Source organism: Carcharhinus amblyrhynchos, chromosome 7 (assembly GCF_965287045.1).
Source record: "Carcharhinus amblyrhynchos chromosome 7, sCarAmb.v2.hapA, whole genome shotgun sequence".
Taxonomy (NCBI): domain Eukaryota; kingdom Metazoa; phylum Chordata; class Chondrichthyes; order Carcharhiniformes; family Carcharhinidae; genus Carcharhinus; species Carcharhinus amblyrhynchos.
This window is the reverse complement of record NC_137330.1, coordinates 105,839,339-105,853,486: the sequence shown is the minus strand read 5'-3', so window position 1 is coordinate 105,853,486 and position 14,148 is coordinate 105,839,339. Positions and strand designations below refer to the sequence as shown.

Here is a 14,148-nt window from a genome sequence, read left to right as displayed (position 1 = left end):
CCCCACACTGATCCCCTGATGATATTGACCCCCTCTCCCTCCCCACACTGATCCCCTGATGATATTGACCCCCTCTCCCTCCCCACACTGATCCCCTGATGATACTGACCCCTCTCCCCGCCCAAGCTGGGACTCTGAGAGTCTTTACCTTGGAATGGTCCGGAGGTCTCCCGATCCCGTGCACAAATCCTGCCGAGAAAACCACACCTCCAACAGCTTCTCGGTCCCTTCGAAAAAGTGTGCACCGTTTTCCATCGTGAAACAAACGAAAAAAAAGGGAAAAAACTTTTCCCCCTCCTCCTCCTCCCGAAAAAAAACTTCCCCCCCTCCTTTTCTGGTAAAAGCTTAATTAAGAATAAGTTAGTTTCAATTGCTCTGTTTTAGTGGGTTCTTAAGCAGTCCGATTTTGTTTTCTTTTAATTATTATTTATTTGCTTTTTTCTTAAGAATATGTTGCCCCCAATCCAATCCCTCTTCACAGAGAATTGCTTAAAGCGACCGCTAGCTAATGTCGCCGGCCATACTGTGACTAGCAGCGCGCCGAGCGCCGTCCGACCCTTTTATAACCTCCGCCGCGCCCCGCCCCCATCCCTTCGTCGCTCCGACACAATGGAACGTCTGTGGCGTCACCAGCCGAACGGAACGCTCCGCGCGCTCAGCCGCCTCGAGCCCCGGGGAAGAAACCGTTGGTGAAGGGCGCGCGTGAAGCAAGTTTCGAATTGAAAAATAAACTGAATCACCAACAAAGGAAATAAAAAGCACCATCATCTTTTTCCTTCTCTCTTCTTCCCTGAAAAAGTAAAGGGCTTGGACCCGATTTTAATTATTTTTTCCGCGCAACATCCTAATGCGATTGGTTTCTTTCGCCGTCAATCAAATGTTTTCAGGACTGTATTGGGAGAAGGCGGGAATGCAATAATACCTCACCAATGAGTAAAATTTGGACATGAAAGAATGCTTTCGTGACTATTCGAATATTTTATCTCGGTTTTTGCTTTAAATTTATTAATGCTTTGATAGAAAACGCTCTCTATCCTCCCACCCTGCTCCCTCTCTCCTTCGAGTCCCTACTTTCGGATGCCGAAAACGGTCAGTTCGTCCGTCGCGATGCGCGACGGGAAATGTAGTCCCGGCGCTCACGGTGCAGCCGCGCCGGGAATGGGACAGCGTGGGGGCCGGGGACTACAGATCCCGGCATGCCCCGCGGGCGGCCATTGTCTGCTGCTGCTAACGTCAACACAACAAACCCACGGTTAAATGTCGCCGGGCGAAGTTGTTTGGAAGAGACCAAAAAAAACCACACACCACACACGAAATGAGGAAATGATCGGTGCTCAGATTAAATAATTCAACCCGTTTTTATCGACAACCCAGCAACAAAAAAAAGCGTGGAAATTATTTATGTATTTATGGAGTGACAGCCATGGATTACGATTTTAAAACGAAACTAGCAGCGGAGCGAGAGAAAGTAGAAGATCTGTTTGAATATGAAGGTTGCAAAGTGGGTCGTGGTACATATGGTCATGTTTATAAAGCAAAAAGAAAAGATGGGTAAGAAATTAATACCTTCGAGCAATTTTCTGTGGAGATGCTACTGCTGCCCGTTAACCTGAGTGTTTTTTGTTACTCGATTCACGTGCTGCACAGAGCAGTGTTGATGTTTCTGGTTTGTAAATATATCCTCACACCTTGTGTTTACAACTCCTTGTAGTAGCCCCTCTATGTCAAGCTAAGGCCTCCAACCCGAAAAGCAATTATTTTGGAAACTATGCCTTTATTGATAGCAACGTTGGCATGATATGAAACATTCCACTTCCTGCGTTTTCTTTTATTCTAGAGTTTATTTTGTCAATGTTTTGCTGGGCTGGTCGCCAGCTGTTGACTTAAACCAATGCTTGTCATCATTTAAGGGCGCATCATCTTTTTGAATTAAGATGTAAGTTTATTTTCCACTCTTTGCATTACTTGGAAACATCAGATGCCCCAACTCTTAGCAGTGTTAATGAACACCTAAGATATTTCAAAATTACACAGTAGTTTGTAAATAGTAGTCGTTCGTCTATTTCTAAAGTAGATCGTGCATAATATATATAATGCTGAATGGAAACATGCAGTTAATCTTCATGCAATTATAACAACAATTTGCATTCGTGTAGCTGCTAATGTAAACTAAAGTCCCCAGACACAGAAATGGATGCTGAGCGTTAGAGGGAAAAGTTAGTTAAAGTGATTAAAATTATTCTTTAAAAGCTGGGGTTTCTCAAAGGCATTTGAAGTTGGGTGGATTTTGGGAAGGATTTTGTTGCCTAACTATAGACTGCATCCCTCTTCCTGGCACAGGCTGACATTAAGTCAGTTTGTTCACAACCTTGGTGTCACATTGGATCCTGAGAAGAACTTCTGACCTCATACTTGTGCCACCCCTAAGACCACTAAGATTCCTGCCTAAAGTTTTAAAGTTTATTTATTAGTCACAAGTAAGGCTTACATTAACACTACAATGAAGTTACTGTGAAATTCCCCCAATTGCCACAATCCGCCACCGCCTGTTTGGGTCAATGCACCTAACCAGCACGCCTTTCAGAATGTGGGAGGAAACCGGAGTACGCACAGGAAATCCATGCAGACACAGGGAGAACATGCAAACTCCATACAGATAGTGACCCAAGCCAGGGATCAAACCTGGGTCCCTGGCGCTGTGAAGCCATGATGTGGAGATGCCGGTGTTGGACTGGGCTAGGCACAGTAAGAAGCCTCACATAAGAACATAAGAAATAGGAGCAGGAGTAGGCCATCTAGCCCTTCGAGCCTGCCCCGCCATTCAATAAGATCATGGCTGATCTGAAGTGGATCCGTTCCACTTTCCCGCTTTCTCCCCATAACCCTTAATTACCCTGTCTATCAGAAACCTATCTGCCCGTGCCTTAAATATATTCAGCGAGGTAGCCTCCACCACTTCGACAGGCAGAGAATTCCAGACATTCATCACCCTTTGAGTGAAGAAGTTCCTCCTCAACTCTGATCTAAACTGCGCCCCCCCCCTTATCTTGAGGCTGTGCCCTCTAGTCCTGCTATCCTTTCTAAGCGGGAAGAATCTCTCTATCTCTACCCTATCTATCCCCTTCGTTATCTTATACGTCTCTATAAGATCCCCCCTCAGCCTTCTAAACTCCAGCGAGTACAGACCCAGTCTATTTAGTCTCTCTTCATAGGCTAACTCCTTCATCTTTGGTGTCAGCCTAGTGAACCTTCTGTGCACTCCCTCCAAGGCCTCTCAAACAACGTAATGAAAATTGTGAACAACTTAGCCTATTTATCAAGGAGCAGTTTCCGAAAACCATTATTTGAATATTACTTCATGTAGATTCTTGCGCAAGTGCGGCGACCAAAACTGCACACAGTACTCCAGCGGCGGCCTCACCAGTACCCTGTACAGTTGCAGCAAGACCTCCCTACTTTTATATTCAATCCCCCTCGCTATAAAGGTCAACATTCCATTTGCAAAGCCAGGTTAAAATCCAACAAGTTTATTTGGTAGTACAAGCTTTCGGAGCAGTGCCCCTTCATTAGGTGAGTGGGAGTTGTGTTCACAAACAGGGCATATATAGACATAAGCTCAACTTACAAGATAGTGGTTGGAATGTGAGTCTTTACGGGTAATCAAGTCTTAAAGGTACAGACACTGAGTGGAGAAAGGCGAACAATCATTGAAACAACTATATGATGACATCAACAAGTTCGATCCCACCATCAAACTCACCATGGACTACTCTCCAGAATTGGTTGCATTCTTGGACACATGCATCTCCACCAAGGACAGTCATCTCAGCACTTCACTGTACTGTAAGCTCATGGATAATCTTATGATGCTCCACTTCTCTAGCTTCCACCCTGAACACATTAAAGAAGCCGTCCCCTACGGACAAGCCCTCTGTATGCACAGAATCTGCTCAAAAGAGAAGGATCGCAACAGACACCTACAGACACTGAAAGATGCCCTCATGAGAACAGGATATGACAGTTCCGATGTGCCACAGCAAAAAACCGCACCGACCTCCTCAAAAGACAAATACGGGACATGGCGGACAACATACCTTTGTTGTCCAGTACTTCCCTGGAGCGGAAAAGCTATGACATCTTCTCTGGAGCCTTCAACGTGTCATTGACAAAGATGAACATCTTGCCAAGGCCATCCCCACACCCCCACCCCTTTAAACAACCGCACAACCTCAAACAGGCCATTGTCCGCAGCAAACTACCCAGCCTTTAGAAGAATGGTGACCACGACACCACACAACCCTGCCGCAGCAACCTCTGCAAGATGTGCCAGATCATTGACACGGATGCTAATATCTCACAGGAGAACCTCATCCAACAGTATATGGTACATACCCTTACAACTCGGCCAATGTTGTCTATCTGATAAGCTGCAGGAAAGGATGTCGCGAGGCATGGTACATTGGGGAGACCATGCAGACACTACAGGCAGATGAACGAACACCGCTTGAGAATCACCAGGCAGGAGTGTTCCCTTCCAGTCGGGGAGCATTTCAGCAGTCACCGGCATTCAGCCTCTGATCTTTGGGTAAGCTTCTCCAAGCGGCCTTCACAACACATGACAACGCAGAAGTTCTGCACACATGAGGATGGCCTCATGTGTGCAGACACTATCTGTAACCCCCATGACTCGTCTGGGCTTGCAAAATCTCACTAACTGTCCTGGCTGGAGACAATACACACTTCTTAAACTTGTGCTTGGCCCTCTCTCCACTCACATTGTCTGTACCTTTAAGACTTGATTACCTGTAAAGACTCGCTTTCCAACCATTATCTTATAAATTGAGTTTGTGTCTATCTATGCCCTGTTTTGAACACACCATCACCTGATGAAGGGGCAGTGCCTCCGAAAGCTTGTGCTGCCAAATAAACCTGTTGGACTTTAACCTGGTGTTGTAAGACTTCTTGCTGTGAAGCAGCAGTGCTAACCACTGTAATACCATGCCGCCTCCTCATTATCACTCAACTTCGTCCCTGTCTCAACTCATTGGATGCTGAAACCGTCATCCGTGACTTTATTGTCTCTACTCTCAACTATTCTAATCCACTCCTGGCTGGTCTTTCACCTTCTACCCATTGTAAACTTGAAGCCATCCAAAGCTCTGCTGCCTGTGTATGGTCCAGCAGCGGCCTGGGAATGGTGGCCACTTTGGGACTATATAGAGTCTCCGGATTCTAAGTGCCAGAGCCCATGGGACCAGGTAGGTGTGGGATCTCAGTGGGGAGGGAAGAAGGGAGGGACAAGGTTGGGGGGAGGGGTGTGGTTTTGGCACAGTCAGGTGGGACAGAGCACCCAGAAAGTAGAGGGTGACATGTGACCTTTGGGCAGTTGTGTAATCAGGGAAGATTGAAGTGAGATGGTTGGGCTGCCCTAGGCCTTACCTGCCCCTATTAAATTGCAGAAAGGTCAAAAGTGAGGTGGTGATGGGATGGCCACCAGGGAATTTTACCAACCCACCAGCTGGGATCTGTATAATTCTGCCCTTGGTTTCTTTCCACAGAATCCACCTGAGCTGAGTATTTCTAGCAATTTGTATATTCACTTTAAACTTCCAGCATCTGCAGTGTTTTGCTTTTTTACACACTGTTTAATCACATTCTTTGAAAAATACAATTAATGCAGTTGTGGTGTGTCTGCTCCTAATTTATATAATCATAGGAGTTCAGGAACACTGTGAATGATCAAATAATTTGCTTATGGTGATGTTTGCTCTGGTTGTGAGAATTCACTTCTTTAAATAGTGTGATGGAATCTATTATCTTCGTTTTATTATTGTCACATGTACTGGAATACAATGAAAAGTATTGTTTCTTGTGCACTATACAGATAAAACATACCATTTATAAAGTACATAGGGGAAAAGAAAAAGGATAGGGTGCAGAATACAGTGTTACAGTTTTTTTTTCCTTAAAGCAGTAGGTACATGGCATTTAATATTCATTCTCAAATCTAAAAGTCACATTAAAGTGATGAAATTGAAAAAAAAGCTGTATGTAACCAGACTGGAGCTGTGATGAAACCGGAACAGGAATGAAGTTCTGGTCCTTCCATGTGTTTTTTAAAACAAAAATTGTCATTTGGGCATTGCACTAGAAACCAAGAAAAGATGAGTGTTACAGTTATCGATAAGGTGAAGAGAAAGATCAGTTTAACGTACGATAGGACCATTCAAAAGTCTGATGGTAGCAGGGAAGAAGCTGTTCTTATTTATTTATTTATGTCACAAGTAGGCTTACCTTGACACTGCAATGAAGTTACTGTGAAAGTCTCCTAGTCGCCACACTCCAGCACCTGTTTGGGTACACTGAAGGAGAATTTAGCATAGCCAATGCACCTGACCAGCATGCCTTTCGGACTGTGGGAGGAAACCGGAGCACCTGGAGGAAACCCACGGCAACACGGAGAGAACATGCAAACTCCACACAGTGACCCAAGCCAGGAATCGAACCCAGGTCCCTGGAGCTGTGAGATACCTTGTTCTTGAGTTGGCTGGTACTTGTTTTCAGACCTGGGCAGACAAGTGGGTCCTTAATTAAACATCCCATCTAAAGTAAAAGCCTGAGTGAGTAGCTAGCTACAACGTGTGTTCCATAATCACTATACCCTTTGGTGCAGCATCAGTAAAGAATCATAGAAGAACTGCCGCAATCTTTCACACCTTCGCTATCATGATCATTTTGTTTCTTCAAAAGCTTGTGACTGGTACTCAGAAACGCTTCTCCACATTTTTCATGTAATGGCCTCTTGCATGTTACTTTGCAATCTATTTATGAGGTGACATTCTCCACTTTTCCAAGTGTTAGATATAGGTTGTATGGTTTAAAGAACATAAGAACATAAGAAATAGGAGCAGGACTAGGCCATCTAGCCCTTCGAGCCTGCCCCACCATTCAATAAGATCATGGCTGATCTGAAGTGGATCAGTTCCACTTTCCCGCTTTCTCCCCATAACCCTTAATTCCCTTGTCTGTCAAAAATCTATCTACCCATGACTTAAATATATTTAGCGAGGTAGCCTCCACCACTTCAACGGGCAGAGAATTCCAGAGATTCACCACCCTTTGACTGAAGAAGTTCCTCCTCAACTCTGATCTAAACTGCCCCCCCTCCCTTATCTTGAGGCTGAGCCCTCTAGTCCTGCTATCCTTTCTCAGCGGGAAGAATCTCTCTACCTCTACCCTATCCATCCCCTTCATTATCTTATACGTCTCTATAAGATCCCCCCTCATCCTTCTAAACTCCAACGAGTACAGACCCAGTCTATTTAGTTTCTCTTCATAGTCCAACCCCCTCATCTCCGGTATCAGCCTAGTAAACCTTCTCTGCACTCCCTCCAAGGCCAATATATCCTTCCACAAGTGCAGCGACCAAAAGCAAAAGGCTTTACATAACCAAAAGCAGACAGCAAGGACTACTGAGCCAATCTGAGAAGATTCTAATGACAGCAAAGAAACATTTCTGCAACTAGTTGGGGTGCATATGTATGCTAATATATGTTCCTTTTTTCTTCATGTCGGGCTCTCCCAAGATGATATAGCTGACATCAGAAACTAGCAGAAAGCCTACCCATTTCATGAGCATGTGTCACACATTCCTGATAGCATAAACAGCTGCTCAGATATATTCACCTGAAATTCAGGCAGGGTCAGGTGGGATAGTCCGAGCTCACACCACAAGTGAGAAAGCAAATGGAGGTGGCAGCAGGAGAGTAGAAACCAGTCTCGCATGTTCCCCCAGAGGAAGTTATTTTGAAAAAATATACTTTATTCATAAAGTATCTGAAACAACATTAGAAACATTTCAAAATGACCATCATGGAAAGCGACATGATAGTCATGTTTTCTACATAGATCCTCCAGAGCAAGAGTCAGGGATTTTATTATTAGCCTACAGAAAGAAGTTAATCAGCAACTAGAAGTTTTTCGTGAAGCCTTGTGTGAAGCATCCTGCATTAAATTCAGAGATTAAAAAAAGTGTAGTGTAGTTCTGGTATCTGTGTACCAACAAATAAAGAATGCAGAAATTTGCACTGCACCATAGAGTGAGTGACAATTCTGTGAGCTCTCAAGGATGGCTGTCCAAAGTGCAGATACTTCATTAAAGACCTGGGATTTCAGTTTACAGGGTTGTGCAGGCTAGGGGAAGCATTGAGGCATGTGAAGCTTTATATCAATGCTGGCTGAAGGTCTGCTCCCATGATGATCCTGGAATGGTAAGAAGTCTCACAACACCAGGTTAAAGTCCAACAGGTTTATTTGGTAGCACAAGCTTTCGGAGTGTCACTCCTGATCTGTGCCCCTTCTGCCTTATACCATCAGCTAATAGGAACAGTTTTTCTTTGTCCACTAATCCAAACTTGTCATATTCTTGTAATCGAGGTATTCTAATGCATGAATCACAGAAGGCAGGTATGCAGGTACACCAAATAATTAGGAAAATGAATAGAATGTTATCGTTTATTGCGAGGAGAATTGATTACTAAGTAAGGGAAGTTATGTTTCAGTTGTACCTGTGAGATCACATCTGGAGTAATGTGTACGGTATTGGTCTTCTTATTTAAGGAAAGAGGTACATGCGTTAACAGTTCAGAGAAGGTTTACTAGACAAATACCTGGAGAAGATGGGTTGCGATATGATGAAAGGTTGGACATGTTAGGTTTGTATTCACCAAAGTTTAAAAGAGTAAGAGGCAACTTTATTGAAACATACAAACTCTTAAAGGGTCTTGACAGGGTGGATGTGGAGGGGATGTCTTGTCAGAGAATCTAGAACTGGGGTCACAGTTTAAAAATAAGGGGTTGCTCATTTAAGGCAGAGATGAAGAGAAATGTTTTCTCTTGGGATTGTGAGTCTCAAGAACTCTCTTCCTCAAAAGGCAGTGGAAACAGAACAGCGGAAGGCAGAACTAGATAGATTTGCGATTAGCAAGGTTATCTGGAGTGGGCAGGAATGTGAGTTGAGGTTACTATCAGGTCAGCCTGAGCAGGCTCAAAGGGCCAAGTGGCCTACTCTTGCTCTGAATTTGTATGTTCATGTATATGTATGTTGGTACACCTCTGTCACATTTCCTTCAATTCCCTTTGCTCCAAGAAGAGCAACCCCAGCCTCCTTGACGTAACATTGTAGCTAAAACTAAAGCAACCTTTCAAGGACTCTAATGTGGCAACCAGAACTGGATGTAGTATTCTAGTTGTGGCCTAACCAGGGCTTTATTAAGATTCAGCATAACATCCTCTGCTTTTGTATCTCTGTGAAGCACAAGATCCCAAATGCTTTGCTAAATACACTTTTAATTTGTCCTGCATCTATGCACATGCATTTTGAGTTTATATTACCTTTCCCTATCCCTTCTGCTAAATGCATCACTTAACACCTCTCTCTGTATTAAATTCCATCTGCCACTTGTTTGCCCATTCTACTTTATCTATGTCCTTTCATAAGCAATTAATATCACCCTCACTATTTACCACACTTTAAGTTTATTATCATTAACACATTATGAAATTTTACCCCGTATTCCAATATCTAAATATGTAAAACATTTATAAAATAGTCTTAGCGCTGACCCTTGGGGAACACCAAATGTTTACCATCCTCCAGTCTGGAATTAGTCATTTGCTATGATTCACTGTTTTCTGTTGGTAAGGCAAGTTTTTTTAATCCAACTTGACACTGACCCTCTTATGCGATAAGCCACAATTTTGTAAACTAGCCTTTCATGTGATCCTTTGTCAAATGCTTTCTCAAGATCCAGATACAACATTCACTCCATTCCCTTCATCCCTTGTTTAGGTTAGAAGGTCATTGCTTTTTAATTGGTCAGCGCAACATCGTGGGCCGAAGGGCCTGTTCTGCGCTGTTATGTTCTATGCTCTATCAATCTTCTCTGTTACTTCAGCAAGAATATCAACTAGATTACTCGGACATGATCTACACTTTACAAATTTGTACTTGGTCTCCTTAATTAACTCGGAGCTCTCCAAGTGCCTGTTAGATTTTTTCTGATCATTGTTTCCAAAACCCTACGCACTGTGGATGTTAAGCAAACTGGTCTGCCCTTACTAGAACATAAGAACATAAGAACATAAGAAATAGGAGCAGGAGTAGGCCATCTAGCCCTTCGAGCCTGCCCCGCCATTCAATAAGATCATGGCTGATCTGTTGTGGCTCAGTTCCACTTTCCCGCCCTCTCCCCATAACCCTTAATCCCCTCTCTTATCAAGAACCCATCAACCCGCTTCTTAAAAATATTTAGCGAGGCAGCCTCCACCACTTCAACGGGCAGAGAATTCCAGAGATTCACCACCCTTTGAGTGAAGAAGTTCCTCCTCAACTCCGTTCTAAACCGCCTCCCCTTTATCTTGAGGCTGTGCCCCCTAGTCCTACTGTCTTTTTTGAGCGGGAAGAGTCTCTCCACCTCTATCCTATCCATCCCATTCATCATCTTATACGTCTCAATGAGATCTCCCCTCATTCTTCTAAACTCTAACGAGTACAAGCCTAGTTTATTCAGCCTCTCCTCATAGCTCAATCCCCTCAACTCTGGTATCAGCCTAGTAAACCTCCTCTGCACTCCCTCCAGGGCCAAAATATCCTTGCGCAGGTGCGGCACCCAAAACTGCACACAGTACTCCAGCTGCGGCCTCACCAGTGCCCTATACAGCTGCAGCAAGACCTCCCTACTTTTATATTCAATCCCCCTCGCTATGAAGGCCAGCATCCCATTCGCCTTCCTGACCACCTGCTGCACCTGCAAGCTGGGTTTTTGCGACTCATGCACAAGGACCCCGAGGTCCCTCTGCACCGTCGCCTGCTGCAGTTTTTCGCCACGTAAGTAATAGTTCTTCCTACCAAAGTGGACCACCTCACACTTGCCAACATTAAATTCCATTTGCCATTTCCTGGCCCATTCGCCCAGCCTATCTAGATCCTTCTGCAGACTCTCACACCCTCCGCACAATTTGCCTTTCCCCCAATCTTGGTGTCATCAGCAAATTTCGACACCCTGCACTCGGTTCCCTCCTCCAGATCATCTATATAAATGGTAAATAGCTGAGGCCCCCATTGTCTCTAAATCCTTTCTAGCATTAAGGTGTCATATTTGCCTTAGATCCTCTGGCATCTACCCTTCTTGGTTGGAAACTTGGAAAATACTGTCAAGTCTTTTTGCTTTCTTTAGCAACCTGGGTTGCAAACCATCCAGACCATGCTTCCTGTCCCCTCTAAGCATTGCTAGCCTGTCACTATTTCCTGCCTTTCAATTTTCATCCTTCCCATTATCCCTAACATCTCTGCTTCCACTGATATTTGGTCAGATTCCTCTTCCTTAGTAAATGCAGTTACAAAGTACACATCAAGTATTCTAGCATTGCCCAGTGTCTCTAAGTTTATATCATTCTTTTCATTCCTAACAAGACAACTCCACTTCTTAGTATCCATTTACTATTTACATGCAGATAGAAGGCTTTTGGGTTCCCTCTTACGTTAACTGCAATTTTATTCTTATATTCCCTTTAGCAGTTTTATTTGCTTCGCACTTCTCAACATACTCTCAATTGACGATTTCACCCACCATGCATCATACAACTTTTTTATTGTTTAATCAAATTCTCATTTTCCCTCATTCAAGGAGTTGGCTTTGATTCTCCTCCTACCTTTCTTGCTTGTTGGAATGTACCTAGCCTGTGCCTGAAGCATCTCCTCCTTAAATATCACCCATTATTCTGTTAAAGATTTTCCTGTCAGTCTTTGATTCCGATTCCATTTTAACCTGGCTAGGTGCCTTCTCATCCCATTGCAGTTAACCTCTCATCATTGTCCCCTGATCATCTGTATTATTAGTTTAAACGTTATGGGCAGAATTTTCCTGTCTTGCTCACCACAGGAATTGTAGTGGGCGGGACACAGACCATTCAAAGGTCTATTGACCTCAGGTGGGATTTTGTGGCCTTTAGGGCGAGCTTGGCTGGAAAATCCCACTCATTATGATACAATGAACACTTTTACCCAAGTGTTCCACTATTGCTGCACCCCTAGCCAAACTGTTCCAATACAGCTAGGATACTGACATCCACCCAGCAAATGGAAAATTGCCTAGATTTGCCCTGCAATCAAAAAGCAGGACAAATCCAACCTGGCATATCAGCCTACTCTTGATCATCAGTAAAGTGATGGAAGGGACCAGCAACACTATTATCAAGTGGCATTTTCTCAGCACCAACCTCAGTTTGGGTTCCTCGAGGACCACTCAGTTCCTGACCTCATTACAACATTGCATCAAATATGGACAAAGAAGTTGAATTCCACGTGGAATGCATCCAAGGGTTCTGAAAGAAATGGCGGAGGTGATAGTGGATGCCTTGGTGGTTATTTTCCAAACGTCGCTGGATTCCGGGGAAGTGCCGGAAGATTGGAAAACAGCTAATGTTACACCGTTGTTTAAGAAGGGTGGCAGGCAAAAGGCAGGGAATTGTAGGCCGGTTAGTTTAACGTCTGTTGTAGGTAAAATGTTAGAATCCGTCATCAAGGAGGAAATAGCGAGGCATCTTGAGGGGAATTGCTTGATAGAGCAGACGCAGCACGGTTTCGTTAAGGGGAAGTCGTGTCTGACAAATTTATTGGAGTTCTGTGAGGATGTGTCTAGGGCGGTGGATAGAGGAGAGCCGGTGGATGTGGTCTTTCTTGATTTTCAGAAGACGTTTGACAAGGTACCTCACAAGAGGTTATTGCAGAAGGTAAGGGGGCATGGAGTTGGGGGTAGGGTGTTAGTGTGGATAGAGGATTGGCTGTCAAATAGGAGGCAGAGAGTGGGGGTCAATGGGTGCTATTCAGATTGGCGGTTGGTGACTAGTGGAGTGCCCCAGGGGTCGGTGCTGGGGCCTCAGCTATTTACCATTTATATAGATGATCTGGAGGAGGGAACCGAGTGTATGGTGTCGAAATTTGCTGATGACACCAAGATTGGTGGAACAGCAAATTGCGCGGAGGGTGTGGAGAGTCTGCAGAAGGATCTAGATAGGCTGGGCGAATGGGCCAGGAACTGGCAAATGGAATTTAATGTTGGCAAGTGCGAGGTGGTCCACTTTGGTAGGAATAATGGTGGGAAGGACTATTACTTACGTGGCGAAAAACTGCAGCAGGCGACGGTGCAGAGAGACTTCGGGATCCTTGTGCATGAGTCTCAAAAACCCAGCCTGCAGGTGCAGCAGGTGGTCAGGAAGGCGAATGGGATGCTGGCCTTCATAGCGAGGGGGATTGAATATAAAAGTAGGGAGGTCTTGCTGCAGCTGTATAGGGCACTGGTGAGGCCGCAGCTGGAGTACTGTGTGCAGTTTTGGTTGCCGCACTTACGCAAGGATATTTTGGCCTTGGAGGGAGTGCAGAGGAGGTTTACTAGGCTGATACTGGAGTTGAGGGGGTTGAGCTATGAGGAGAGGCTGAATAAACTAGACTTGTACTCGTTAGAGTTTAGAAGAATGAGGGGAGATCTCATTGAGACATATAAGATGATGAACGGGATGGACAGTAGGACTAGGGGGCACAGCCTCAAGATAAAGGGGGGGCGGTTTAGAACGGAGTTGAGGAGGAACTTCTTCACCCAAAGGGTGGTGAATCTCTGGAATTCTCTGCCCGTTGAGGTGGTGGAGGCTGCCTCGCTTAATATTTTTAAGACGCGGGTTGATGGGTTTTTGATAAGCGAGGGGATTAAGGGTTATGGGGAGAGGGCGGGAAAGTGGAACTGAGCCACGACAGATCAGCCATGATCTTATTGAATGGCGGGGCAGGCTCGAAAGGCTAGATGGCCTACTCCTCCTATTTCTTATGTTCTTATGTTCTTATACCATAAGCTGCGTTTGAGTGAGGGTGGCATCAAGAAGCCTCAGCAAAATTGCGGTCAACAGGAATTTGGAAAAAGCTCTCTACTGGATGGAGGCATACCAGGACAAAGGAAGATGGGTGTGGAGATCAGTCATCTCAGCTCTAGGACATCACTGCAGGAGTTCCTCAGGGTAGTGTCCCAGGCACAAACGTCCTCAGCTGCTTCATCAATTACCTTCCTTACATCATAAAATAGAAGTGGGGATGTTCGC

At 44.7% G+C, this 14,148-nt stretch overlaps 2 protein-coding genes across 4 annotated transcripts in view; one reads left to right on the top strand and one right to left on the bottom strand.

Annotated features, from left to right (window-relative positions):
* Positions 1-524, bottom strand: part of amd1 (adenosylmethionine decarboxylase 1) — a 43,841-nt gene extending 43,317 nt beyond the window's left edge. For both annotated transcript variants that reach the window (XM_080192909.1, XM_080192910.1), the window contains exon 1: positions 149-524. In XM_080192909.1, coding sequence (XP_080049035.1) covers positions 149-255 — 107 coding nt within the window. In that variant the 5' untranslated portion in view covers positions 256-524. The remainder of the gene's footprint in view (positions 1-148) is intronic.
* Positions 525-1,241: 717 nt separating this feature from the next.
* Positions 1,242-14,148, top strand: part of cdk19 (cyclin dependent kinase 19) — a 234,873-nt gene continuing 221,966 nt past the window's right edge. For both annotated transcript variants that reach the window (XM_080192907.1, XM_080192906.1), the window contains exon 1: positions 1,242-1,551. In XM_080192907.1, the coding sequence (XP_080049033.1) occupies positions 1,424-1,551 (128 nt within the window). In that variant the 5' untranslated portion in view covers positions 1,242-1,423. The remainder of the gene's footprint in view (positions 1,552-14,148) is intronic.